The 26,193-nt window shown below is 23.9% G+C and overlaps 2 protein-coding genes and 1 long non-coding RNA gene across 3 annotated transcripts; 1 reads left to right on the top strand and 2 right to left on the bottom strand.

Moving 5' to 3' along the window:
• Window positions 1–632: 632 nt before the first annotated feature.
• Window positions 633–7,013, bottom strand: LOC135119416 (uncharacterized). Its single transcript, XM_064043837.1, has 14 exons — window positions 6,852–7,013; window positions 6,494–6,604; window positions 6,317–6,439; window positions 6,113–6,247; window positions 6,008–6,056; window positions 5,758–5,880; window positions 5,344–5,412; window positions 4,973–5,287; window positions 4,843–4,913; window positions 4,598–4,779; window positions 4,036–4,176; window positions 2,980–3,084; window positions 2,228–2,386; window positions 633–817 (listed from the first exon to the last, which is right to left on the bottom strand). Exons 2-14 carry the CDS (start codon window positions 6,600–6,602, stop codon window positions 659–661), a joined length of 1,740 nt encoding a protein of 579 aa, XP_063899907.1. The 5' UTR covers window positions 6,603–6,604; window positions 6,852–7,013; the 3' UTR covers window positions 633–658.
• A 2,583-nt stretch (window positions 7,014–9,596) lies between these two features.
• Window positions 9,597–15,815, bottom strand: LOC135119387 (DNA topoisomerase 2-binding protein 1-like). The gene is made up of 7 exons (XM_064043797.1): window positions 15,709–15,815; window positions 13,479–13,551; window positions 13,199–13,350; window positions 12,924–13,060; window positions 12,322–12,555; window positions 10,541–10,713; window positions 9,597–9,707 (listed from the first exon to the last, which is right to left on the bottom strand). The coding sequence occupies exons 1-7, from the start codon at window positions 15,813–15,815 to the stop codon at window positions 9,597–9,599; spliced, it is 987 nt and encodes a 328-aa protein (XP_063899867.1).
• A 3,476-nt stretch (window positions 15,816–19,291) lies between these two features.
• LOC135119423 (uncharacterized) lies at window positions 19,292–20,157 on the top strand. The gene is made up of 4 exons (XR_010278211.1): window positions 19,292–19,448; window positions 19,513–19,736; window positions 19,790–19,912; window positions 20,017–20,157. It is a non-coding gene; the product is annotated as an uncharacterized LOC135119423 (long non-coding RNA).
• The last annotated feature ends 6,036 nt before the right edge of the window (window positions 20,158–26,193 follow it).

Below are 26,193 nucleotides of genomic sequence, written 5' to 3'. Positions count from 1 at the left end.
TGTGAGCTACACTTAAGTCAAACTCTTTTTTATTCACCCCTGTCGGGATTGTAAAAGTCTAGTGCAACCCACAATATTTTTTTAAAAATAACATATTTTTGCTTTGTTTTTACTTATTCACATTGTGAGCGTTTCTAATTAATCAAAAAAGTTTTTATGAACCCGCAAAAACCAAAGGAAATAAATTATGAAGTTTTAAAGAAATTAGAGTTGAAGATTATTGTTACTTATTAGACATAAATCTTCGATTAAAATAAGAATCGATAATGTTTATAATATATAGTGTCCATTTTTCAAACTTTTTAAATTCGCATAGCATAAAGTTTATTGTGAAAAACTCACGGAGCACGTATTTTTCATGTTTATAGAAAGTTATCTAAAATCCACACTTTTAATGATTTGTTTTTTTAAAAGAAAACAAAACCAATTCAAAATGCTTTTAGATATACTAAACTGCAAAAAGAAAAGTTGTTAATTATTAATAAAAATAGTTTTTCTTATTTGAGGAATCTTCGATAAATTTTTTTTAATAAAAAATATTGTAAATAAAGATAACAAAATAAAGGCAGAATTACTATAATTATTTATTAAATATATTTTTTATTTAAACGCTTTAAGTAAAAAAAAGTAAAATCATTTCCAACATTATAAATATTCATTATTTCAATCTCGAACGAGCAGAGGAATGAAGTGGAGTGCGAGAAGGAATGGCAGAGCACTCGAGATTTGCATTATTCATTAAATATTCAGAAATAAAAGTTGTTGAAAAGCATTTGATGCCGCTATCTTGTAGCTGAATTAAACAAGATTCAATAGACTGGGGATATAAATAATATTAGTGAGGTTACAAAGTAATAAATACAATTAACTTTATAGTAACACAATAAAAATTTCTATTAAATATACGTTACAAATAAATAATAAAATATTGTAAAAGTAAAAATTATATAAAAAGTTGTTATAAAAACTTTTATGAATATAATTTTTTTCACTGTAATATAAATAAACATAAAGTTTATATTAAATAATGTGCTAAATGTAAATTTACATATAAAGTTTTCCTGTTAAAAAAATTATTATATAGAAAACATAAAAATGAAAACTACCTAAAACTATATTTAAATATATTTCAAAAATAAAGAAATCATTAATAACTAAAAAAATATAATTCAACTTTTTTTAAAATTTACATTGCGACAAACAAAAATAAAAATGCTAAGCTACAATTATAGTAATTATTGTAATGAAAAATTTAAAAAAAAATAAGAATTAATAAAAAGTCGTGTTGACATATATATGAATTAAAGTAAAAAAAGAGTTAAAGTTTTAAAATGGAAAACAAAAAAAAATAATAGTAAAGTTATATAAAACTAATATAAAAAAATTTAACTTATATCAAAATAAAACTTTTAATTATGTAAAACCAAAAAAATCAAAAGTTGCGTTAATATAAAATCAGAATCAAAATCCAGAAAGTTTTATTTTTATATGTAAAATTTAAAGGAAAAATTTAAAAAATAAAAATAATTAATGTGTTAATATAAAAAATATATATAAAAGTAATTTTACAATTATTTAAAACTGAAAAAATAAAAAAATGGAAGTTTACTTTACGAATAACAATTTCTTATAAATGAAGTAAATTTTACAAAGTTAAAAAAAAATTTATTATTGTATATATAAAAATTATTTTAATACAATTAAAAAAATAATTTTCGATAGTTTTTTTTTATAATTATTTTAAGACAAAAAAAGTAGCGTTAGTATAAAAATAATAATAATAAACGTTTAAAATTTTGTAAATTAATAAAAATTATAGGAAACTTAAAAAGATTATAGTATAATTTTCTTATAGTAAAAATCTTCGTGAAGTATTGAAAATATTAACAAGCTTTAAAAAATAAAAAAACAATAAAAAAAAATATTAATAAAAGAGAAATTAAAAAAAATTACTAAAATTTTTTTTATATATATAAAAATTAGTACAAGCGAAACTGAGGGATTTTTAAAATTTACATATAATATCAAAGAAAAATAAATTAATAACAATATATTTAGAAGTTGGTTAAAAATAAGTAGAATTAAATCGTTTTAATTTAGATCAAAAATAATAAATTTTATGCCAAAAGTAAATTAAAATAATTATAAATATAAAATTAACAATAGAATAAACCACAAAATAAAAATATTTTACAACAAAATTTTTTTTTTCCAGCACACTAAATACTTTATTGACAGCTAAAGCCTCAAGATTGAAGAAGGCGAGCTCCGCTTTTCTTATAAGTTCGCTTGAAAAAGGAGGGCACGAGGACAGTACTTCAGCACCGCCGGCCTCCAGTAGGCGCTTTAGGCATAAAACCTTTTCTTCTTCAATGCAGATTAAAACCTGTTTTACAAAAAAAGTTGTTATTTTTATAATAGTTCTTATAAACGTTTTTTTAATTATTATAAAAATAAAAATATAGGATTGTCAATAAAGAAATTATAAAAAGAATTAAAATTTGAAAATGATAATAGAAAGTAAAATCTGTTAACAAAAACTATTTAAAAATAATTCAATAAAAGTGTTTATTCTTCTTAAGTTTTTATTATATAAATTTATTAAAAATTCACTTCTATACTTTTAAAGTATTTCGCTAATTTATATATAAACTTTTATAATTCTGATTTATAATAAAATAAGTTATAATAGAATTTTACTACATAAAATTAAACTTTTATGATATTTATTAAAAGTTCTTTATAACTTATATCTCTTTCATATAAGTAAAAAAAATATTAGTACCCATAAAAAAACGGAATAAATATTATAAATTTATAAAATAACTAAAATATCACTTTTAGGTCGCTCTATATATAAAATATTTGTGGAAAAAGTTAATAAAAAACTTTTTATTTTTATTTTATTAAAAAAATATTTTACTTTATAAAAAAATATAAAAAAAATAAAGTTTTTAATTTTTATAATATTTACTTAACCTTCCAGCCCAAAAACGAACCAATCTTCTTTGAAGTAGCGAAACTTTTCCTCCACTTATGAACGGCACATACTAAAAGCTCTTCGGATTCGTTATCTGTCACGTGCTACAACAATGTAAAAAAAAAGTTAAAAAAAATTCTTCTTTTACCTTTAACCATAAATATAATAAATATAAATAAAGTTCTTAGCCAATGCTGCCTGTTATAAAAAAATATATATATATATTCAATTTGGTTATATTTCTAATAATGGACAGGAAAAAAAAAATTATTATTTAAAAATTTAAATTTCATAAAAAAAAAGTTTTATAATACAAATTTATAGAAAAAAAATTTTACTTTTCAATAAAATAATAGTATAAATGTTGTAAGGGTCATAATAACTATTATTATGGTAACCTTCAAAAATATTTAGTGTTTCATCTACTGTAATAGTAAACTTTTATCATATTTACTTAAAAAAAATTTTATTTGATATTAAGATGTTTAAATTTTATTAAATATTACTTTTTGTCAAAAATATAAATAGTAGTATTTATTAATAATACTAAAAGTACATATAAATATATTAATCATTTTATTTATAAATATTGTAACTTTTAAATTACTTGCCGAACTATTTTTATTATTTAATTCTTTTATTGTTATTCTTACAATACTATTATTTAATTTATAATTATCTAATTTTATTAATAAGCAGTAACTATAATATTATCACCACTATAATCATTACAAATTTAAAAGTTTCTTATATAAAAAATTTAGTGTAAAGCCTATCAATATACATATTATACTGATAAATATTTTTTTAATGTCAAATACTTTTATAATTACTTTATTGAGTTTATTTTGTTATAATAGAAAAAATATTTCTTTTAAAAAAATTATTAATTATAAGCTTTATAATACTTAATAAAACTTTATTATTTACAAAATATATAATTGATATTTTTATTTCGTTTATAAATCTTTATATCTTATTATATTAAGTTATTAATATTTTTAACAACTTTTCTAATTGTAATAAAAATTTAATAAACATTTTTTATAGGAAACCTGTAAATTCCAAGCGTAGTCCTCCGGAGCGCATAACTTATTTTCTCTAGCGCACGCGTCTATATAAGAAGGATGCAGGATCCACCTGCCTGAAGCAACAGCTGCTAAAAACTTTTCGCTTTGGGTAAGTCGTTGGATAATCTAATAGAATTACATAATCGTAAAACAATATAGATATATAGAATTTTACTAATAATAACAATGAAGTCGTAAATAATAATAAATAAGTGAAAATAATGTTAAGTTTTATTACAAATTTATTACGAAAATTAAAAAGTATTATAAAATGTTTATTGTAAACCAAATTATTATAAAATGTATAACTAAAGTTATTATTAGTAAAAATATTCTTCAAATAAAATAATGTAAACTGCTTTCATGAAGTCTACTCTATAAAAAATGTATTTAACAAAATAAACAAACTTTTAAAAAGTATTAAGAAAAAATTAACCTCATAAAAAATATTAAGGAAAAGAACTTCTACTATTATATATAAACAAATATATAAACAAAACAGGAAAATTATATATATATATATATATATTATTTATATGGTCTTAACAAGGTGGGTACACTCCTCAACATAAAATGGTGTTATTAAAACTTGAGCGCCCAAATTCCTTAAAAGAGTCGATGCGCGCCTTTTTTGCTCTGAGTTCATTGCCGACAATAAAAATGTTGAGGTCTTTCCCTCCAAAACTGTCATAGACTGAGAGACTGGGAAAACCGCTAACTTCTTCTTTTCTAAGTCGTTAGTAATAAAAAGTTAGAAGTATAATATAAATTCTTATTATTATTATTACTAACTATTAGTAAGTCTTTCTCTCAAAAGTCTCCCAGATTCATCGCCATAAGTAACAAGTTCGGCGTTCATTTCACTAGTATAGAGGGAGACTCTACTAATAAATTATAATAAAAGTAAAAACCAACAAGGAACCAAGTTTCCTCTGAGAGGCAACCTTGAGAAACTTCATGATTATTGGTAGCCGGGTAAGTTGCTATTCTCTTGCGGGTGCGTTTCATTCGCTTTAACTGCTGGGGCAGATTTGCTGAGCCAATCATCTCTTTAAGCGCCGGAAGAGCAGAATTTAATGATTGGTTGAGCCCTTCAATGATGTCCTTGAGGGGAGGATCACCAACAATTTGTGTAGGCGGGTAGTATTTTTCATCGACGAGCTTTTTGTAGAGAAAAACATCTCTTAGCCAATTCCCAGAAACAACTTTAACACTTTTGAACTCAAGTACTGATTCACTGCCCATTGAAAGAATAAAAATTAATTTTTTAAAGATCTAATTAGCAATGTAAACCTCTTGATTGGATGGTGAATGACGTGGGTGCACGAGGAATCAAAAACCCACATGCACGTGCCACCCATCCTAAATTTGGCTAGGAATTAGTAATGAACATTGTCAAAAATGATAACAATTTAGTTATAAACAAGTGTTGGTTCATTATAAAAGTTGAACTAATTTATTTTTTCTTTTAATGCGAACAAAAAGTAGCTTCAATTCAAAATACAAAATTAACACAATAATAAGAGAGTAGCAAATAAGCAATAAAGGCAGCCTGCATAATAAGAAACGGAATCAAAATAACGTAAATGTTGCAAAAAAGACAGTAAAGGACGTCCGACTGACAAAAAATATATAGAAAGAGAAAATTGAATTACAAATTAACAGTTAGTAACACCAAAAAAATAGTTGGTATCAAAATAAGCATACTTTTTAACGAGACAGTACCACTCTGCCCCACTGGCGGATTTTCTTAAATCTTCAGTAACAAAAATTCTTTTTTCCTGCAACAAAGACGAGCGTAAGGATTGGTCGTCGCTGTACTCATCAAACCTGGAGAAAAAATATTAAAAGCATATTTTTCAGCTAAGTATATAATGAAAGTTTTTTTAAAAAATTAATAATAAAGTAAAATATTCGCTCTCGTTAACTTTAATAAGTAATAATATACTAAGCTTACCACCAAGTTTTAGAAGTTTCCGGAACAAAGGCTCGCTTTTCTTGTGTTCCTTTTCCATTATTTTTATATAAATATAATAATAACCAAATAATAACTAATAAATACCATCAAAGTTGCCGGCAGAAATTTCATTATCCCCATGGAATAAAAATGAACGTTCGGGAAATTTTTGAGGGGTAGAATGAAAATAATCCGGTTTAATTTTTTTTTTTATTAAAGCCGCTTTTGGTGAAAATGCGTCTGTATATAATAAAATATTGATAATAATAAATAAAACATAATAATAACAATAAAAGTAAACATAATAACTTTGTTCTTTTTTGCGTTTTTTTGGGGTAAAAAATATATTAAGCGAATCCGAAAAGTGTGAAATGCCTGCATTTACTGTTAACTCTGAATTATTCATGACATGTCCAAGTTCAAACGAACTCGCTTCAGTAATATTGATAATAAAAATAATTAATAAATAAATATTAATAAACTAACTTTGCACTTTTTCAATGGAGAAAAAAGGCGCATCTTGAAGGGATTTCGACGTATTCTGAGTGGCTAATTCTGTAGAATTCGCGAGATCAAAGGAACTCACTTCTTCCATATCTACTCATTATATAAATATTTATTAGTAAAAAAATTGTGAATAAATAAAGTTTTTATAACAATAAATATATGACCAAAATTTAACTTTTTTAAAGCAGAAACAAAATATATTTGTTAATAAAAAACACTAAATATAATAAGCAGGAAAAACAAAGAACTATCAAATGTATAAAATTATCATAAATTATTTAAATCAAAAATATTGTAGCAAGTGAAAATTATATGTTAATATATATGTTTAATGCACCGGAAGAACCCAACGATGTGAGGGAAACTTTTTTTGAAGGACTTGGTTTCGCGCTTCCCGGGTGATAAACTTCGCTCGTATCAAGTATATTAATAAGCGTCGATTCGTTATTATTAATAGTTTCCCGATGATTATTATTAGTATAACTTTTATTCCTGATATTACCATTATTATTGCTGTTATTGGGATTATCAATAGCAATGGTGGCAGTTTTCATTAGAAAAATTGAGGTGCTCATATTATAAATATCATGAGGGGTTGAATTATTATTATAACTTTTATTATTGTTATTATTATTATAATTACTATTATTATTGTCAGTAACAAAAGTATTTGTGTTTTTTTTAAAAACATTAACACTATTGCTCAATGCATTGTTAGATTTACTAAAATCCTTAGTTCTAAAGGAACTACTATAAATAAAAGTTACTAAAATAACAATAATAGTGATAATAATATGAACTTCATTTCCAACACGACACGAAAAGTATTATAATCGGCCAATTCTCCAATTTCCAGAGCCTTGTATAGCCAATCAACTGTTAAAAAGTTTAACAAATTCATTAAAAACGAATATAAGAAAACTATAATAGAAAGTAAATAATAACAAATAATAAAAATAAATAATAATATAAAGGTTTATAAAATTGTATTAATCAGTGTAAAAAAAGCAAAAATTTATAAAAATCCTAAAAACAACCAACCAGTAACGCAATTGACTTTCCATTTTTGTGCAAGTTGATATTTTTTTAAGGAAACGGAAGAATCACATACTAAATAATAATAATAAATTTAATATATAACTATATAAAAATTTAACTAAAAAATATTAATAATAATTAATAATAATAAACTTTAATATGAATACTTTTATACTACTTTACGCTAAAACAATTAATAGTAAAAATTATGTAAAAAATTATAAAAACTACCTAACACGTGACATAATCTTGAAAAATCCTTTAAGGTCGTCGTAGTTACCAAAGGTATATAATTATTAGTTTATTTTTTATATTTAATATAATTTATTAAAATAAAAAAAATTTTAAAAAAATTTAATTATTGAAAAAAGTAAACAATTGTTAAAGTTCGTTAAATAAATAAAATATAGTATAATTTTACAATTTTTATAACTTTTTTTTACGTCATTAATATTTTTTATAAAATCATTATTTATTTTTTTCAAGTTTACTGTTTATTCATATATGATTTGATAAATTTTATGAAACATGTGGCTTCGAAAAGTAAGAAAATAAAAACACTAAAGATAATTGTACAGTACTATTGTGGTAAAATAAAATAAATATTTATATATTTTAATTAACTATCATTAATTTCTATAAATTATTTACTAACCATATAAAAAGTAAAAAAAAAATTTAATAAAAAAAATTCAGTTAGAAATATTTTTAAAAGAAAAAAAATGTTTATATATATCATGAAAAAATATGTAAACAATTTTATATTATAATTTTTAGTATGTAGAATAGTAAGGTAATACGTAACAAAAAATATAAAAATAAATAAATGATATTAAACATATTGAAAAAAAAAAGAAAAATGTTAAACTGAATAATATATAGTGTATATTTATATAACACCTAAAAATATAACAAAAATAAATATTTATTACTCTTAAAACCTCAAAAAAATATAAACTGTAAAATATTTTCATACTAAAATTTAAAAAAAATGTTTTTTATACAAAACTTAAAAAAGCATAATAGAAAAATTTATTAATATTATTGTTATAAAAAAATATATTTTTATATTATATAGAACTAACCTTATGAAAAGTAGCTCCCAATATGTTTATTAACTTTTCTATATGAACTCTTAATTTTTAAAAGATAAAATAAGTAATAATGATGAAAAGCTTTATTTAAACTATGATCCAATAAAAAATATATCTATTTATGTCAAATATGTTATTATTATTAACCTTTCAAGTCTGCCAAGTCCCGAAATTGATATATTAATACTTTTAAAACTTGAAAACGGGAATCTTTAAGGAAATTGATAATAACGTTGTTAAAAAGTATTTATAAATATAAATTTTTATAGTTATATAATAATAATAATAAAAGCGAAAATAAAAGATTATATTATTGTATATAATTTAATAACGAAACTATTAAAGTATAATTACATTTTAGCACACATAAATATTACTAACATTAATAAACTTTATAAAAACTAATTCACAAAATTTTATTATATAAATATTAAAATAATATAAAAATGTATAAGATATTTTTTTATAAACTTTTTATTACGTTGTGCTGGTCTCTAACTTTAAAGAATCACAAAAGAAATCCACAATAGTTTATATATTTTTATTAATTTCTAGATCTTGAATAATTCTGTTTGGTAACAACTTTTCCAGTAAAATGTTTTTTAGTAAAAATGAAAAAAATATTAATACGATAAAAGATAATATTTTTATTAGAACATTATAAACTTTACAGTAGTAAAATATAAAAATGTTCAAGATTTTGTCTTCTAAAATTTATATATGCAGAGCTTTATAAAACCATTAATACCAATATTTTAATAAAATATTATAATATTAATCACTTACTATTTCCTTTAATAAAATTTATTTTATTATCAAATAGAAAAAGTAGTATATAAAAATAAATATAAAAGTAAAAGTATAAATGTAAAAATATTATATTTCTATTACACTTAAATAAAAATAAAGAGAGAAATTAATGTAATTAAAAATATATAAAAATTCCTTCGTCATAACTTATTTCTAAATAAATTTGAATAGATAAAGCAGGAATCGGGAGAACAAAGCTGGTTTCGAGATAAGCATGCCTCCAACCAGAACTCATTAACAATTTGTTTATGCTAAAGTTATCAAAAAAAATAATACAAAATGTATAAAGATAATCTACATTTATTTATGAAAATAAATAAATGTATTAACTATATATAATTATAATTATCAAAAAGAGGAAATTCTTTATAAAGATTTTTTATTTTATTTTGGCTTATAAACGAATACAGTCGTATATAAATTAATTTTTATTAGCCTAAACATTCAGCGTTAATATTCTCAATAAAATAGTATAACTTTCAAAATTTTTAGATAAAAATTTGTAATAGCATATAATTGATAATTAAAAAAGTAAACTTCTCTTAAACAAAACACAGTTTTAACTTTTATAAAATATTTTTTATTATAAATATTATAGTAAATCCATTAAACTATTAAAATTTAGAATTATTAATAAATACAATTTTAAATAAATTTCTTTATTTTTTACTATTAAGTTTCTTATATAACTCTAAAAGTCTATAAAAAGCATATACAGAAAATATACAGTTGGCATCAAACTAAAAAGTTTAAAAATTCCCAAAAATAATAAGTAAAGTTTATTAAAATATTAACTATAAAAGTTTATTAAAAGTTACTATAAATAAATTATTAATAATAAATAAAACTAATTAATTTCACATGTTAAACAAATATCTTAAACATAATAATAAAATAGTATAAATGCTTTTATTTTCACTTGCTAAACAGAAATTATAGTAATAACAATAAGTATCACTTTTAAATATAAAGTGGTGTTGTTCTTATTTTCTTTTTTATTACATACTTTTATTAAAGTTATTATACTTATTAGGTTTATTTAAAACGTTATTATTATAGTGTTAAAAAAATAAAAAATAAACACCGAATGGCAATCACTGATTTGTGTAAAATCTGCCAATCCAAATGGACAAATTAAAAAGTCACATGACCCACTCTTATTGAAAACCCCGCCGTTTTTCTTTACTATCCTAACAATTGCCTTTGTGTACTCCTCATCAAATGCTTGAACGCAAAAAGTTTTTTCTTCAAAAGTTTCTAATAAAAACAAAAATATATAAAAATTTTATATTATTTTAAGAAATAAAAAATTTAACGTGTTTTTTTCTTTCATTACGAAAAAATATATATATATATTTTCTTTAATATTTTCTGATTTATAACATATATATATTACAGAGAAATAACTATATAACGTTATAAATATACAAAAAGGTTACTAACTTTAAATTTTATTTTTTATAAAAATATAAATAAAAGTTTGGATTTTTTTTTTTAATAACGAAAAATATAAAATATTAAAAAAATATTTTTCTAACAAATATTATTCGATAAAAAAAAACGATATAAAGTTAAAAATATATAAAAAGTTACTAACTTAATATTTTAGTTTATATATAATAAATTTTTAAAGTTTTACTTGTTTTTTCTATAAATAAAAAATATTTTCCTTGAAAACTTTTTGCTATATAACAATAAATATACTAGAGAAATAATGATATAAATTTTATAATAAATACATAGAGTTACTAACTTTATATTATACGTTTTTATAAAAAAATAAATAGTCTATTGAAATAATGATATAAATTTTATAATAAATACATAGAGTTACTAACTTTATATTATATGTTTTTATAAAAAAATAAATAGTCTATTTGTTTTTTCCTCACATAATAATTTTAAATAATATATTTTTCTAAACAAGTTTTGAAAATATAATAAATAAAATTCGCTAGTATTATAACGACTTAAAGTTAAAAATTATACTTTAAATTTTATGCTTATATAAAAAAAAATTTCAAAAAGTTCTACTTGTTTTTCTTTTAAGAAAGAAAAATTTTAAACAAATAAAAAATATATTTCTTTCTTATATTTTTAATATATTACAAATATATAATTCCAAAGAAAAAACGATTTCATATTAGAAATATACAGAAAAAGGTTACTTAATTTTAAATTTTGTTTTCATAAAAAAATACATAAACTATAAAAAAAAAAGAATATTTTTAAAAAGTTTTTGATAGATGAAAAATAACTTTCGTTTTGAAAATTTATTTTATCATTAATAAATACACTTACAACAATTTACTAAAATTTACTTTTATAAAGAAAAATATAAAAGTCTTATATATTATCAGTAAAGTTAAACAAAAATTTATTACTGCGATATAAAGTTTAAAATTTTTATTATTAATTTTGTAATTTTTTTTTGGTTTTTAATAATTTCATTAAATTTTTATATAAAAGGAAAACCTCCAAATTTATACCAAAAACAACCATAAAAGTATTATATACCCATTACTCTTTATAAATAAAGTATTAGTTTGTATACACTAATATTATTATTATTTAAAAACTATTACATACTATTTACTTGCATAAAAAAAGTAACTTTTATTCTTTATTGATTAAAAAGAATATAATTTTTAATATACTTCCCAAAGAAAGACACCGAAAATAAAGCCAACGACCTTAATATTTATTTAAAATTGTAAAACTACTTTAATATAATTTTTTTTTAAAAAAAAACAACTAAATTTCTAATCATGAAAAGTAAAATTCTAAAAAAAAAAAAAAATTAATTGAATTTCTAATTCACTAAAAACACTAAAAAAGTTTTAAAAATCAATTTTTGATAAGTACTATTTTTTTCAAGCAAAGAAAAGCCTTTCTGTTTCAAGGCTTCCAGCAAAAAAAAATCTTCGTCGAGGGGGACTTGAAGGCGGATTGAATGCAAAAGCCAATCCTTAGAAACGCAAAGAACTCCCCATCGCCAGCCATGCTCAAATTTCAAACCTTCGGGGCTTTCGCAGATTAGATGAGTACAGTTTTTATGAAGTTCAGGAGTATAAATCCCACCGTTAATTTCAATCAACTCTACAGAAATTAATTAAACAAGTTGAAAATTTAAAAATTTTAAAAATTAATTTTTATTTTAAATATTGAAGTTAAAGGTTCAATAATATGGTTAATAAAGTGAACTTAATAAATATTCAAACAATCCTTAAAAAGAATATATATTATTTAAAAAACTAAAATTAAAACGGTAACCTTACAACAATTCAAAAAAATATATAAAAATTACAAATAAAATTTAATACTAAAACCAAATAAGATATAAAAATAGTAATAATTATATAAAAATTTTAAAAGGAAACAAAAATTAAAGTGAAAAACCCCTTTAGTAATAGTACTTTACAAAGCTAAGAAATTTTTATTAAGATGATTTTATATAAACAAGGTACCTTTCAATTTAATTCTTTCTCTAGGCTTTATTTGGGTTACACAAATTGTATACCCGAAAAAAGGCTTCCACTTTCGGTGGTTCCGTCGATTATCTTTGTCACAAACTCTAAAAAGGCATTTTTCAAAAGCTTGTTTCCTATAGTTCAAAGTAAAAATAAAGGGAAAAAAATTAAAAGTAAATCATAATAGAATTAGTAGCCAGTGAGACTTTAATGGTTTAGATTTCAATTATATTTTATTAAAAATATAACAGTAAGCACAGTAAAGTGTTAACCAACATAAATCCAGCCACTCTTCTTGCACCGAAACAATCTTTTTGCTTGCTGGAACTGGAACAGTAGAATCTAAAAGAAAATTTTTGTTTCCAAGTTGAATAGTCACTGTTTCATTAAAAAAATCTGAAGTTCTTCCTCCCATCCAATGAATCTTTATATAGAATGATTGACTTAAAGAAATTTGTGTAAGATTCTTAAGTAAATAAAAAAAGTTACGCCAATATTTCTATATTATCTTTTATAGAACTATCTAAAATTTTCCTGAGGTAATATAAACACCTTATCCTTTAGTTCTTTCTCTTTAGCTTCAGACCATCCAGTAACCAACACGTTCTCGTTTTCTAAACATAAACTGTAACAAGGTTGGGTAGGCAGCTCTCTAGTCTATAAATTTAATATATAATTTTTTATATGCTAATACTTTAAAAAAATTATGAAATTTATAACCCAACTTTTATTTTCAATGCTTTATACCTGATCATAAATCCAAGCACGTAAAAAAGGAACTCCTATACATATTAAGTCATTGCTTATTGAATTTATATTACTTGATGTTGCGTTAAAAGTTTTAAAATCGAAATAAGGGAACACAGCTAAAAGAATCTTAGGTTTTACGCTTAAATTCTTATTCTTAGAATGAAAAGAAGAGACAGTAGAAAAAAGGTTTTCTAAATTAGTTTCTATTATATCCGATTTAAAGTTCCTCTTTATTAAATATAATAGATCTGCAGGGAAATGCCCAGGTTGGAAACAGTGTAGGCAACTATGTCTGGCGTCCGTTTTATTTTGACAGCTGTTGCAAGTGCTTTCTTTTAGGTAATGTGAATTGTTTAAGTGAATAATAACAAAAGCATAAGAGGAAAACCGCTCGTAAAAGCTCATCTGTTAGATAAAACAGTTTTTCGAAAGGGCAATAAGCACTTCAACATCATGTAAAAAGTTCAAGCTAACTTAACAAAGTTGTATTAAATAACTTTTGTATCGCACGCACACATTAAGCGTATCTAGTAAATTTTAAAAAGCTCACATCATGCGCCACTCAAAATGTCTTCCTTGCATGACCTCAGTTAACTGCTAAGACGCAAGAAAAGGCGCTTATTAATTATAACAATGAACCCTTCGCGCTTATGTGTTTTGGTTCGAGCTAGTAAATTATTAATATTATAATTTAAATATTTATAAATTAATCAAATTTACTAAATTAAACCCTTGTTTTAGGATTATCTTCTAGGGCAAAATTCAAACATTTACTTTAAGTCCGTGTACCAAGTTTAAAAATTATAGACTTTTACTATGCAGAACCTAACAAGTATTTTTGTAAGCACTCTTTCAAATATAAATATATACTAAGGTATGGAATGCATTATGAAGAAAGTCATTTTTTTATATAAGCAAAACTCTTTTTAACGTAAGTTAGAGCATAGCGAACGGGTGAATTTCTTAAAACAATACCGACTTAGCAATTTATTTACCTTGGAAAAAAGAAAAGCGATTACCAAGCTATGCTAAAAAAACAACAGTTTATATTATTCGTGAGATTGTAGAGTTTAGGAAATTAAATTTTATTTAACATTATAAAAAAACAGCAGCCCTCGTGAGTCTTTTTTCTTTTCCACATTAGTTTCAGTGTTTTCAAGGAATATTGTCAGCTACTTATCAAAATAATTGCAGTCTAAATTTTTTCATTTCATTATATTATACAAAATGAATTCTAACTATATTAAATTACTTAACTAATTTTATATATATTATAGTTTTCAAACCTTCAGACTTATGTAACTTAATTTTTTGGGTATTTTTAAACAAAATGCGAGTTCCACTAAAACTGAAAAAAAGTAATAGTTGTAAAGTGTAAAACCTCTTTTATTTTTAAACATAAAATTTATACAGTGCACTACAGCTATATTATTAGTACAACGTGTTTTATATAATTTACACCATAAAATATTGACATGATAATACAAACTTGGTAGAGAAAAATTCTGTTCGGAGGATCCTATGCTAACTTGTGTGAACTATACGAGCTCGCCCTCTAATCGACTGTGATATAATTTTTTTTTAGGTGTTTTTACACAAAAAGGGTAAACCTAGCTATGTTTAAGATAGAGTGACTTTCGAAATCACATCCCACACTTTTTTAATAAATAATAAAAACATTGCGAACTTGAGTCTGTAAGGGTTAAGACTTTAACTAATGTAATTTAATAATGTTCTATTCTATAATTTCTGGAAAAAAACTAGAAGGGTGTGCAGCGCTATTATATAAACACTTATGGCAAACACTCTTTTTTAAATAATACTTGCACGACCCCAAAGAGGTATTTTTTTTTAAAAACATCTGTAGAATAAAAAAATCCATTGTGCTGGACCTCTCTAATTCTTCTCATTAAGTGATAAGAATCTAACTGGCATTCTTATTTTCTTCAAAAAAAGATTGTGCTTTATTTCTACAACTAAAATTTGAATACTGTTTAGATCACAGTCTCAACACAATTGAGGACGGCCTTACAAAATAGCCTCTTTTTGGAGAATATGTACTAGGCCGTAGTCCCTTTCCCTTGACTCCCTCGTTGAAAATTTGTTGAAAAGGTAGACGTACTTAGAATCTCTATCCATTGCTTCACTAGACTAACTACAAACTATTTATTTTACTGCTCGCTATCAAAAAAAACTAAAACCCATAAACATTATAAAAAAAGAGAGGGAATGCACAATAAAAGTCTGGAAAAACGTTTAATAAAAGGACTTTCTTTGGAAACGATTACTATTAAAAAATTAAGTTATGAGTAGCACCATTTGAAAACCATACTAGCCTCTCAGCTGATATACCGCGAAGCTCTTTTAAATCTTAACTATTCATAAGTCACACCTCTCATATCCTTTTCGAAGTTTTGCTCTCTGCGTTGTTGATACAGCAATTATTTGAACTTGGTAAGCGTAGTTTAGTACCCATTGACTGTAGCCAGAAATAGGTTTACTGAAGACTTTTTACGACTAACCGAAATACTAAATTAAGGTATAGTCGCGTTGTACAAGCAAAGCTATATATTTATCATAAAAATACTAATTTGCTTTATCTGGTTTTCCTAATTTAGTTGCTATGGGCTATAATTTTTATAAATTTGCGTGAATCTGCCTAATTAATAGCTTCCATGAGGCGCTTTATTAGACTAAAAACTTTACGAGTATTATTGCAGCTTAAGCAGGTAAAAAATAGCGTAAAGGTAACTAGCAGTCTGGTAACAGTTTAACGTCGACAACCTACGGCCCCCTCCCCCAAATTTAGTACTTAGAATAATAATAGTAGTACTAACAATTGCAATCGTTTCCTTTCGTATGGTAATAATAAAAAACATTACAGTGATAATTTACTTAGAATGAGATAACAGGCAATTCATTCTAATAAATAACCATGATAAAGTGGTTGTGTAGGATTTTTGCTTACTCTAACCAGTGTATTTAGAACTCGTCTATTAAGGACAAAACTTTACGCGTATTAAAAAATTTCCTGTACGTCTTTTAAGTAGTAGGAAGTAAATAGGGTCGTCCGGGCCTTTTGTTTAGCATGAAGGACTTATGTACCTCGTTTTTTTCTTACGTGAACTACGTATTTTACCTTTGTTTCTGGTCTCTCTGAGTAGTTCCTTAAATAGTGTTAACAATTTTGGTATAGAGTACACAGTCTAAGAGATAGAATGCCATATCGTTAATTTAGTTTTCAAGTTATTTCATTTTCATTATGTGGTTTTTGCATCATAATTTGCAACTAGAGGGCTAATATGAATTGGGTTTAATTGTAAATTCACATCATTACCAATGAAAATAAAGGATAATTATAGATTCAGGGGCAAAGTGTCTGCTTAAATGCGTTTGTTACTATGACAAATATCCAATCCATATTGTTTAATTGAAGTTAAAAAAATTTGATTAAATCAAGTTTACACAACTCCCCTACACTTAAAGAGTCAAATGAAGTGATTTAGTAGACGTTTTATCTGGCATATACAATTACTGAATTCACTGTAAAAAATATGAGAGAGGGTATTAAAATTTGGATATAAAATGTATATATGAGAAGTATATTAAGTCAAGGATGCTTTTATTGACCAGTTCCGGTCCGTATTTATATCTTTACAAAAGGCCAAAAATGCTTCCATGTATACACAGTAAAATTTATTTAACCAGAAAAATTTTATTTTGTTTAGTTTGTATCAAATTAATAAGGTAGATTAAATTAAAGTTTTTGTGTTGATATTAATTTCCCTTTTCTTGTATTTTTATTAATTGTTTCTCAAAGTTCTGATTGGATTAATCACTGATCATTTTTCTTGTGAAAATATAAAGGTTTAGTGTTCTGTCTTTCTGTTTTGTTTTCTTTGTTTGGTGTTTATGTTTATGTATGTATTTTTTTATGGTTTTGTACTTTATACTTAATGTGATATCTATGTTTATTTGTGTGTTTTATGTTTTTGTATCTTGTGCTTTAAATTGTGTCTTAGGTGTTGTTATACAGTGTTATTGTGTTAGAAGGCCCTCAGCAGCCCAAGGCCCACAGATAAGTACAGGTTTCATCCTAAAAAAACAGAGTTTACAACGCTACCATATTGAGTGTAGTAAAAAGTACTTCTGTAAATTATAAAATTCAGTATAATTAAATAAAATGATAAAAAAAATTAAAAATAAGTTAACGATAAAAGCAGCCACACACCACAAGCTGAACTTGCCTAACTTGATCTTTAACAGTTTGTATTATTTGTTAAAAGTCACTGAACTAACATGAATCTACTGAATTGCAAGCAGAATATAAATGATTTCCTAATTATAATTTTCTTAAAGATAATAAGAAATATAACTTTATGACCCCTTTTTAGCTCCTTCATACTGTTTTCTGGATTAACTAAAATTACTTATTTTACTTTTGAATTTGTATTGATACCCTTAATTTTGTTAAATAGTAATTAAGAAAAAATAGGAATAAGGTAAATATAAAGAGGAAGATAATCGATATATATTTTTATAGATAAACCATATATCTTAGAGCGTATTTGCTCTTGCTAAACAGACGAAAGCTATTAAATGCTCTTAGAATTTAACGTAATTTTTTTTTTTTCTAGTAACACGCCTTTAAAAAAATGTTTACGTTAAAAGCGTATAAGCATTACACTTTTCAGCTTTGTAATCGCTTAATCAATTTATGAAAAGTTCTTTACCCGTAATAGGTAAGAGTTTACAACATTAAATTTAATTTTTTTCTTGAATTGGTCTAATTAGCTTTTATAGTGGGGTAAAGTAAATCTTATGGCTAATAACTATTCAATGGGTGCATTTTTACGAACAAATAAAAGTTTACCTTTGAGATGTTTATTTTTAGTACAATAATCCTATCCAATCTGGTGACTATATACCATATTTCAATTTTATCAGCCCGGTAACGCTACTCATCGCAATAAGCAGACCACGACAAAACAACTATACGACTGAAAGAAAGGATATTTACGCTGAGCTATTTAGGTTATATACATAGTCTTTCCAACTCAGCCCTTCCTATGTTACATGCTCTTACTAACTACATACTTGTAAAGCTTTTAAGGATGGCTCAAAGATAAAACTCCTCAGTTCTTGTATTATATACGTTAAAATTGACCTACACATGTACGAAATTATAAGCGATTTGCCAACATTAAACTCCTATAAACTGCTAAATAAAATTTTAACAATTCTCTTGCTTATAAAAGTTGCTTTCTCTTAATTTTTTTAAACAGAAAGCATATATCTCAAGCTTCATAACTAAGTAATTATATATGCTATAAAAGTTATAACAAATTAAATATTTAACCGCATTTATATTTAATAGGTTTAGAGAATTCAAAAAAACGACACGCACAATTCATATCAAAAATTACCAAATCATATTAATGGAAAATTAGCCATTGGGCAGAATTTCTTAAGCATTACGTTTAGAAGTAAATATTGGCCTAAATGTTATACACAAGGTGTTGATAACAACGCTGATAAAGATCATTTAGTTGATAAAAAAATGACCACAAAAACTTAAGTATTTTCTAAATTTATACTAAAAAGCTAAAGCTTTTTCTAGTAAACTACAAGTGGTCCTGTTCTCTATTATTGTTCTGTAATGACCTCACTTCTGCAACTCTTGCTTCGTTTTACTATTCTAACGCTATGCTCAATTTCAATAGTTACAATGTTTTACTCGATCATGTCGACTAAGTGGCTTCTTGAGAAAAGGTAAAATATTATTTTTTCAGTAATACATAAAAACGAGTTTAACTCCAGCAAACATTGATAACAGAGATGGTTACTTTATTTCTTGGGGAATCTCACAAGTATGCCATAATTACCCACCCTTGCTAAGCCCGAAGGCCTCACCTTTTGACTTGCATTGCATAAAATACTTCTTTAGTATGAAAGTACCTAATAACTTCTGGCGTGCAACGGGAGTAATAATAATAGTAGAGATTGTTCTACTCTCTCTCGCATTGCTGTTAACACTATTAACTTCTTGTTGTGCGTCTGGTAAAGACTAATTAAGCTATGTAACTTAGAATCATTAAATTTTTTTTTTACAGAAAAAGGAGATAGCAACGTTCTCAAAATACTATACATAGTGCTTTTTTTAAACGTCTTAGTTTCCATCACTTTTCCAGCATCCTTGCCTTCTTCATTACTTGAGAAAGACTTAAAAATTCCAAGTAACAATATATTTTTTACACCGTAATTTTAAAAAAGTATTTTTTTACGATTCAATTCTATAAAACTACCAGGCCTTTAAAGTATATATTTACTTTTTAATAAGTTTGTCAGGGAAGCAGAGCGTACAACTTAGGAGCCTGCAAACTCGACTTAGGCTATAATTGTTTGTTCATTACATTTTGTTCCCTCGTATTATCAATAATTCTGTTAAACTACGCAAAGTTGAAATTAAAAACGGAAAAAAGAAAAAAGTTAGCCAGGAAGGAAAACGTTATCTCTTATTAATAAATTTTATAAATGAAAATCGTAAAATTCGTTAACAAACTTATTTAAGGGCGCTGTATGAGTAGCCTAAAAAAAGTATTACCTTTAAAGAACTTTTATATTAAAAAAAAGTTACCCCCAAACTTTTTAACGAAAGCAACGGCGATTCACAATTTTCAGACCGGTTTTCTTTTCCATTATTATCAGTTACGTTCGTTTTTTCCCAACATATACTTTTGCAACTTTTATTATTATTTTGCAAATTATAATTATTATTTCCTTCTAAATCAAGACATGAATTAAAGTATAAACAAAGATCGGAATTGGTTGTGTTTCTAGCATCCAAGCAGGAAGAATTAGTTGGACTTAATTTTAAATTATTCCTTTTATAATTATAAAACTTTAAATTCTTCTGTTGAGATTTTAGTAATTCAATGACGGCATAATGCTGTAATAAAAAGTTCTAAAAAAAATTAAGTTTTTTAAAATTCAATTAAAATATAAAAAAGTTTAATTGATTTTTTAAAAGTAAATTTAGTTAGTAAGTAAATTAAAAAATAAAAAAGTTATTTCAACGAAGATGATTAGTGATAGTCACAAATAAAATTTACAAGAAAGAAAAAGCGAATGCTCAAATAAATAAACTAAATCAGTTAAATAGAATCTTTATTATATTTGAATATAAAAAATTCACTAAGTATTAATTAGTATAACAAAATTATTAAAAGAACTTAAAAGTAAAAAATAAATAAAGCGAGAGATAATAAGTGTACTAATTTAAATTTGAAATTAACATAAATAAAAATTTTACTATTAACAGAAAAGATTATTACAATAAAAAAAAAAATTAAAAGTCAACTCGCGCGAGTTAAAAAAGGTTTAGTAAAATTTAAAGTACTTACAAATTTAATTAAATAAAAATTAGATATTAGATATAAAAATTTAAGTAATAACCAAAAAACTTAATAGAAGTAGGCAGAACACGAGAAATGAATTTTCATGGGAAAGCAGAGAAACGCCCTGAAAAAAGTGTTTTTTATAATTCTCTTCGCAAAGGCAGACAACCGCCTTTAAAAAGTTTAGTTTTAATTTAAATTTTAGGAATTAATAAAGAGAAGTAACAAAAAATATAAAATATAACAATTGATTAACCGACGCTAAAAAAAATAGTAATAAATATAAACCATATAGCGATTTGTTAAAAAATTAAATAAAATAATTATAAAAAATATAAACTTTTTGTAGTTTTTTTTTAATAGTAAAAGGAAAACAAGTAAAAAGTAAAAAAAAACAAAAGTAATAAAGTTTCTATAAAAACAAATTAAATTCAGCTGCTCTTCTTAAGTAAGATGTAGTGTTATTCCAATTTTTATTTAAATTTATAATGGCGGGTAAACTTGATACTTAAATTCTAAAAAAGGTGTGAATGAGTCTTCCAGTTTACTAATAACAAGCTTTTTAATAAAATTTAAGATTAGTAAAAAAATTAATCTTAATTTGCAAAAAAAAGTAAAAAAGCTAGTAAATTAAAACTTTAAAAAATGTTTTCTTATTATTTCTTAAAATCTTTTATAAAATTTTATAATAGCTGAGAAATTAAATCTTAATGTAAACAACATATATATATATATATATATCTGCTAAGTAGGTTTACATAAGACTTTTAGTAAAAATTCAATACTGAATTTTGGAAAATTTTAAAATTAAAAAGCGACCATCCAATTGTTAGATATATTTTTATTACATATAAAATAAATTGGCATCAATGCAAATCTTGAAAAAAATTGTTTGAAATAATTACTATGATATTAAAAAATTTATACTTAAAAATTTAAATGTTAAAAAAATTATAAACCCGCACAGTAATATAAAATAGTGGATAAAAAATATATAAAGCTATAAAAATAACACAGAAAAGTATTAAAATGCTAATAAAATTATAAAGTTTTCCTTTTCATATTAAAAAAATTAAGTAAACTTTAAGTAAAAGAATCTAAAAATTAGAAACAAAAAAAATTTAAAAAAAGTATTTTTAACTTTTTTTTAAATAATATCAATAAGTAGATTTATATAAATAAACAGTTAAAGGAATAATTGTAAATTAAACTAACTTTACTAGTAGAACAAATTAAATGGAAATCTTTATTTTCTTTGGAATCTTTATAAATTTAATTCATTATTGATATTTGGATCAATATAAAATTAAATAATAAAACTTAAGTAAAAAATAAAATAAAAATACTAAAAAACTATATTAAAAGATAATAATAATAAGTTTGTTTATACTAAGAACCGACTTAATATATTGTATACTAAATTAAAAAACTTTTAAAATATACAAGAAATTATTGGAAAAAAAAGTATAAATTTAATTACATGAAAAATTATATAAAAGCTAATAATAACTTAAAAGTTTAATAAAACAATTAAAAACGCGTAAAAATTAAAAAAAAATAATGTAGAACATAAAAAAGTAATAAAGTTTATAAGTAATTAAAATGATTATATAATATTTTATTAGTAGAAATATATAAAATTATGCATTTTCTTTAAAAATAATTATTAACAGAAAGTTTCATTATTAAAAACATTAATTTTTTAATACAGAAAAATATTTTTAGAAGTAATTAATTATAATCGATTATTATAAAGAATATAAACTATAAAAAATAAAATTTCAATTACAAAAGTTGAATTAATTAATTTGAAAAAGTTTGGGATTTTACATAAAAACGAAATGAATGTGGTATTAAGTATGAAATCTTATTTTATAATTGTATTTAAAAAAGACACAAGCAAACGTGTAAAATAATGAAGTATTTAATTTTATTACAATAAAAAAATCACTAATCAAATTTAAATTTTTTAAAAAACTTTTTAATTTATTTAAAATTAATAAATTAATTGTAGAAATTATAATTTATTAAAAAATAAATAAGCTTAAATAAAAAAAATTACCCAAATAGAAACTTCCGCCAAAATTAATATTCTTAATTTCAGAGTTAATAAAAAATTTAACATAAGGATGAGCCCGCAGAAAAAAGTGGTGTAAAAAAGTAAAATAATTATAATTTTGCTGTCTACAAAGTTTTTGTAAATAAATATAAAATAAATTTTATAAATTTTAAAGTTATAATATAACCAAATCTAAAAAATTATTATAGTTTTGTTAATAACAAAAACTTAAAATTTAGATTTCAATAATTGTTACGTAGTAAAAGTTTTTTTTATAAACATATTATATGTCGCTATAGTTTTTATAAATTAATTAAAATTGTATGAGGAATGATTTTAACAAAAATTAACTTTCTATTGAATAAGGTTACAGTAATAAATAAATAGAACCATAAAAAGAAGTAGAATTTAATATAAATTTTATATATCTATGAATAAATTGTTAATATTTTTTCAAAACCGTAAGAAAATATATTAAATATATAGTAAGCAAAATTTATTTTAAAATAGGGAAATAAAAAATTTAAAATTAATTATTCAATTTCAATTATATTATATATTAAAATAAAAAATACGAGTAAGATAAAATTCATAGAGAATCCAAAACAATAAAGATCCCTCATTTTGATAATCTTCTTGATTTGTATAATTTATCACAAAGAGGGTGGCGTAAATACCCGTTTTCATAATATAACTAAAGAGTAAAAGTCTCCGAAAAAGTAAAATCAAATTTAAAGTCATTGAAGACTGCTTAAAATCAAGTCCCTATAATTATAAATTAATTTAACTAGAATAATTAAAAAAAAAGGTTTAAGTAAATGTGAAAAAGAAACCGAATAATTGGGTGATTCAAAATAATTGTTTTCTAAAAGTTAATTTTTAGGATTTAAATTAAAGTAAAGTGAAGTAATTAACTTTATATAAATATTATAAAAAGCAATATGATCAAATATTTTTATTATATATTAAATTATAATTCGATCTACGGATTATGTTAAAACCGGCCATAATTTAGTCTCCCTTAATCGTAAGTCCAGAAATTCTGCCTTTTTTAATTTTTTTAAACGTTTAATTTCTAAAGAAGCTGCGGTACGGCAAGGGGAACAAAAAGGATAGAGATTTTCTAATTTCTTAAGGAACTCGCTATATTCCTGATGAACATGCTAATATTAAGTAAAAATCGGGAATTAGCTATATACTAGCTGCAAGGCTATAATGAACATAATTTAAAATATTGGCTTTATAATAATATTATACAAAAGTAAAAAAAATTAAAAAGTAAACACCATTTTTGTCAAGCTGTAGGCCAAAAAGCAGCATTGACTAATAAAATTACCTTAGTTTTCGGAACAAATTCCTTTTGATGATTTATAATAATTTGCCAGGTGCCCCGACACGTAGGGCATAGTATTTGCTGAACCATGCAAAATCTTTAGATCAAAGTGATTAACTTAATTTAAACTTACCGTAAAAAATAAAAAAGAATTTAACTACTTGTAAATCCTAATACGTATAATAATAAAGTAGAATGCAATCTCACCGCCTAATTCAAAGCTACCAAAACTTTTTTTATGAGAATTAAAATTTAGCTTAATAGATAGTATTAGTGTAGATCATTATATAGATTAAGTAATAAGTTTTTTATAATATCCTATAATTTACTTAACAAAAAAGAAAGTTTGCTTCCTAATTATAATTTGTAACAATACTACTATTAATTCTCCATTAGTAAACGTGTGGGGTTCCCCCCACTCTCTCTGTACCAAGTAGTTTGTCCCATTTGCCAAGTACTGGCCCCCGACAAGATAGGCCGTTCCGCCAAACTGCGGCGCCTACCTTAAAAACTGTAATGATTAATTAAAATAGATTTACTAAGGCAAACTTCACAAAAATAATCAAGTCAACTTCTTAAGGCTATTAGTGGAACTGATAGATGGTTTCCTTCTGCTGTGCTTGGCTAATGTTATGTTTGAAAATCTTCTATTTATTTAAAGGTAGTTCACTGCTTTTAAATTTTATCTACCTTTTAAAAACAGATGTAAAAATGTTGATTTATGAATACTGTGAACTACTCAATAGTGATCAAATTTTTATTTTGTGTGAATAGTCCAAAAAAACTATTTTAGGATTAGCTTCGCCGAAGTTCATACTTTAAAAAAAACAAAATTTTGGGGCACGTGGTAACGCTTTCCTAATTAAAAGAAGCCAGTACGCAAGCTTTTCAAAATCTTGTTTAAGAGCAACATAACTGTTCAATGGCCTCTCTTGCTTACTTTTTTTTTGCGCGATGGCAACCTGAGGGGCTAAAAACATTTGAGCAGCTATTTTTTAGGTAGCCAGCTTTAGTAACAGTGACTATTAGACTTACACTATCGTTCTTTCAAGTACGCTCCTTGGTCTCCTTATAAAACACGCTACCCTTTAAAAGCATTAGTTAACGTTTTAAACATTCCTCTATGCTTGAGAGTAACGCTAATTGCTAATGAACATGGCGACTTGGACTTTATAAGATCATAGGCATAGTACATTTTTTTCTGGCGTTATCATCATTTTCGCGTGCTTTCAGTAATGATCCCTAAGCAAGTTTCCGGCGAGCATCTCTCCAGGGGCGTTGAAGCATTGCACTTGTTCGAAAAGGATAGGATTTTTAAAAATTCATAGCGCTGCTAGAGCTAGCCTTCACCGAGAGCTTCTTGGAGTAGTTCTGAGGGCACCAATCCGTCACGGTAGTAGTGGTAGACGTTCATCTTAGGAAGGTGCCTCTTGGTGATGGTGTCTAGCAATATCCTTTTTATACCTTCGTAGACAGTGATTAATGACGCAATCATGTTCAAGATTAATCACGTGGTCACCGCAAGGAAAAATGAGCAAAAGGATTTACTCGCGTAGATAATTTTTTAGTTTTTTTTTGTCCAACAGTGGTTAGATTATAACCACATTAAAAAAGCGGGAGTCCACCTCAAGTGAGCAGGGAATTTTCTTTTAGGGTACTGTCCTAACAGAGGAGCTCCTTCTTTTAACAATTTGCTTTAAGTTAATCATGCATAGTCCTCGTGGTTAC

The sequence above is a fragment of the Zophobas morio genome, unplaced genomic scaffold, assembly GCF_036711695.1.
Source record: "Zophobas morio isolate AGI-343-1 ecotype UQ-CSIRO unplaced genomic scaffold, CSIRO_AGI_Zmor_V1 ptg000259l, whole genome shotgun sequence".
Taxonomy (NCBI): Eukaryota; Metazoa; Arthropoda; class Insecta; order Coleoptera; family Tenebrionidae; genus Zophobas; species Zophobas morio.
Note: the sequence above shows the minus strand (reverse complement) of the source record. Positions and strands in the feature narration are given on the sequence as shown.

Bases quoted from the DNA above. Each gene is read 5' to 3' on its own strand.
- LOC135119387 (XM_064043797.1), bottom strand. From the start codon at position 15,815: ATGGATAGAGATTCTAAGTACGTCTACCTTTTCAACAAATTTTCAACG. The intron at 13,351-13,478 runs GTGTTTATATTA...TTCTATATAAAG, and splicing joins AGAAAGAACTAAAGGATAAG to ATTCATTGGATGGGAGGAAG. The intron at 9,708-10,540 runs GTGTTTATTTTT...TGATAACTTTAG, and splicing joins AAATCAGTGATTGCCATTCG to CATAAACAAATTGTTAATGA.
- LOC135119416 (XM_064043837.1), bottom strand. From the start codon at position 6,602: ATGGAAGAAGTGAGTTCCTTTGATCTCGCGAATTCTACAGAATTAGCC. The intron at 5,881-6,007 runs GTAAGCTTAGTA...TTTTTTCTCCAG, and splicing joins GAAACTTCTAAAACTTGGTG to GTTTGATGAGTACAGCGACG. The intron at 5,413-5,757 runs GTATGCTTATTT...AGCCAAATTTAG, and splicing joins TGGTACTGTCTCGTTAAAAA to GATGGGTGGCACGTGCATGT.